Genomic DNA, 2,500 nt, shown 5'->3' with positions numbered 1-2,500 from the left:
ATGGGTAACAGTGTTTTTCAGCGTGCCTGAGGACTACAGTTGGCTAATGGGTAATGGTGTTTTTCAGCGTACCTGAGGACTACAGGTGTGGGAAGTCTCTGGGACCGGTGGAGTCGTTACAGGAACACCCCCAGCAGCCAGGGAAGATTCTGATTGGCTACAGCAGAGGCCTTGTCGTCCTATGGGATCTCAGCACCCGCAACGCAGAACACATGTTCCTGGGAAAACAGGTAAATATACACTGAACAAAAATATAAACGCAACAATTTCTAAGATTTGACTGAGTTAAAGTTCATAGAAGGAAATCAGTCAATTGAAATAAATTCATTAGGCCCTAATCTATGGATTTCACATGACTGGGCAGGGGAGCAGCCATAGGTGGGCCTGGGAAGACATAGGTCCACCCACTGTGGAGCCAGGCCCAGCCAATCAGAAGGGCTTTTTTACAGACAGAAATAATACTCAGCACCTCCCCCAGACGGTCCCTGCAGGTAAAGAAGCCGGATGTAGAGGTCCTGGGCTGGTGTGGTTACACGTGGTCTGCGGTTATGAGGCCGGTTGGACGTACTGCCAAATTCTCTAAAATGACGTTGGAGGCGACTTATTGTAGAGAAATTAACATTAAATTCTCTGGCAGCAGCTCTGGTGGACATTCCTGTAGTCAGCATGCCAATTGCACGCTCCCTCAAAACTTGAGACATCTGTGGCATTGTGTTGTGTGACAAAAACTGCACATTTTATGAGTGGCCTTTTATTGTCCCCAGCACAAGGTGCACCTGTGTAATGATCATGCCGTTTAATCAGCTTCTTGATATGCCACACCTGTCGGGTGGATGGATTATCTTGGCAAAGGAGAAATGCTCACTAACAGGGACGGAAACAAATTTCTGCACAAAACATAAAATAAATAAGATTTTTGTGCGTATGGAAAATGTCTGGCCTCTTTTTATTCCAGCTCTTGAAACATGGGACCAACACTTTACATGTTGCGTTTTATTATTGTTGTTCAGTGTATAATACTGCACCTCACTGCAGAGCCGGATGTCTTCCGTGGCTCTTCGTCAATAGTCTTCCTCTCTTTCCCTGTAGCCTCTATAGCTCCTCCTCTCCTCTCCTTCCATTGGTCAGGATGTTAGTCAGTTCCTCCTCTCCTCTCCTTCCATTGGTCAGGACGTTAGTCAGTTCCTCCTCTCCTCTCCTTCCATTGGTCAGGACGTTAGTCAGTTCCTCCTCTCCTCTCCTTCCATTGGTCAGGACGTTAGTCACTTCCTTGTTTTGCAGCCAGGGGTCTCCGCTACGGTCTAAATACAGTGTGTCTGTCTGCAGCAGCTCCTCCTCTCCTCTCCTTCCATTGGTCAGGACGTTAGTCACTTCCTTGTTTTGCCGCCAGGGGTCTCCGCTACGGTCTAAATACAGTGTGTCTGTCTGCAGCAGCTCCTCCTCTCCTCTCCTTCCATTGGTCAGGACGTTAGTCACTTCCTTGTTTTGCAGCCAGGGGTCTCCGCTACGGTGTAAATACAGTGTGTCTGTCTGCAGCAGCTCCTCCTCTCCTCTCCTTCCATTGGTCAGGACGTTAGTCAGTTCCTCCTCTCCTCTCCTTCCATTGGTCAGGACGTTAGTCACTTCCTTCTCTCCTCTCCTTCCATTGGTCAGGACGTTAGTCAGTTCCTCCTCTCCTCTCCTTCCATTGGTCAGGACGTTAGTCACTTCCTTGTTTTGCCGCCAGGGGTCTCCGCTACGGTCTAAATACAGTGTGTCTGTCTGCAGCAGCTCCTTCTCTCCTCTCCTTCCATTGGTCAGGACGTTAGTCACTTCCTTGTTTTGCCGCCAGGGGTCTCCGCTACGGTCTAAATACAGTGTGTCTGTCTGCAGCAGCTCCTTCTCTCCTCTCCTTCCATTGGTCAGGACGTTAGTCAGTTCCTCCTCTCCTCTCCTTCCATTGGTCAGGACGTTAGTCACTTCCTCCTCTCCTCTCCTTCCATTGGTCAGGACGTTAGTCAGTTCCTTGTTTTGCCGCCAGGGGTCTCCGCTACGGTCTAAATACAGTGTGTCTGTCTGCAGCAGCTCCTCCTCTCCTCTCCTTCCATTGGTCAGGACGTTAGTCAGTTCCTTGTTTTGCCGCCAGGGGTCTCCGCTACGGTCTAAATACAGTGTGTCTGTCTGCAGCAGCTCCTCCTCTCCTCTCCTTCCATTGGTCAGGACGTTAGTCACTTCCTTGTTTTGCCGCCAGGGGTCTCCGCTACGGTCTAAATACAGTGTGTCTGTCTGCAGCAGCTGGAGTCCCTGGTGTGGGAACGTTCCGGAAGCTCCTTCCTCAGTTCCCATAGTGACGGGGGGTACAACGTGTGGGCTGTTGCCAGTGGTAACGCCTACACACACCAGCCCGTGGCCTCGTCCATCCCCTACGGTGAGAGAGAGACACACACAAACACACACACACTAACCCCTACACACACACACACACACACACACACACCCTAACCCCTACAAACACACACAC

At 50.4% G+C, this 2,500-nt stretch overlaps 1 protein-coding gene across 1 annotated transcript in view; it reads left to right on the top strand.

The window, feature by feature from the left end:
• llgl1 (LLGL scribble cell polarity complex component 1) overlaps window positions 1-2,500 on the top strand; it is a gene marked incomplete at its 5' end in the record, with an annotated part of 70,435 nt that overhangs the window by 3,996 nt on the left and 63,939 nt on the right. The window contains 2 exons of the mRNA XM_084191137.1: window positions 68-230; window positions 2,272-2,407. Of these exons, the coding sequence (XP_084047263.1) occupies window positions 68-230; window positions 2,272-2,407 (299 nt within the window). The remainder of the gene's footprint in view (window positions 1-67; window positions 231-2,271; window positions 2,408-2,500) is intronic.

This window comes from Coregonus lavaretus (assembly GCF_964263955.1).
Source record: "Coregonus lavaretus genome assembly, contig: HAP1_SCAFFOLD_2054, whole genome shotgun sequence".
Taxonomy (NCBI): domain Eukaryota; kingdom Metazoa; phylum Chordata; class Actinopteri; order Salmoniformes; family Salmonidae; genus Coregonus; species Coregonus lavaretus.
This window is presented reverse-complemented; position numbering and strand designations above follow the sequence as displayed.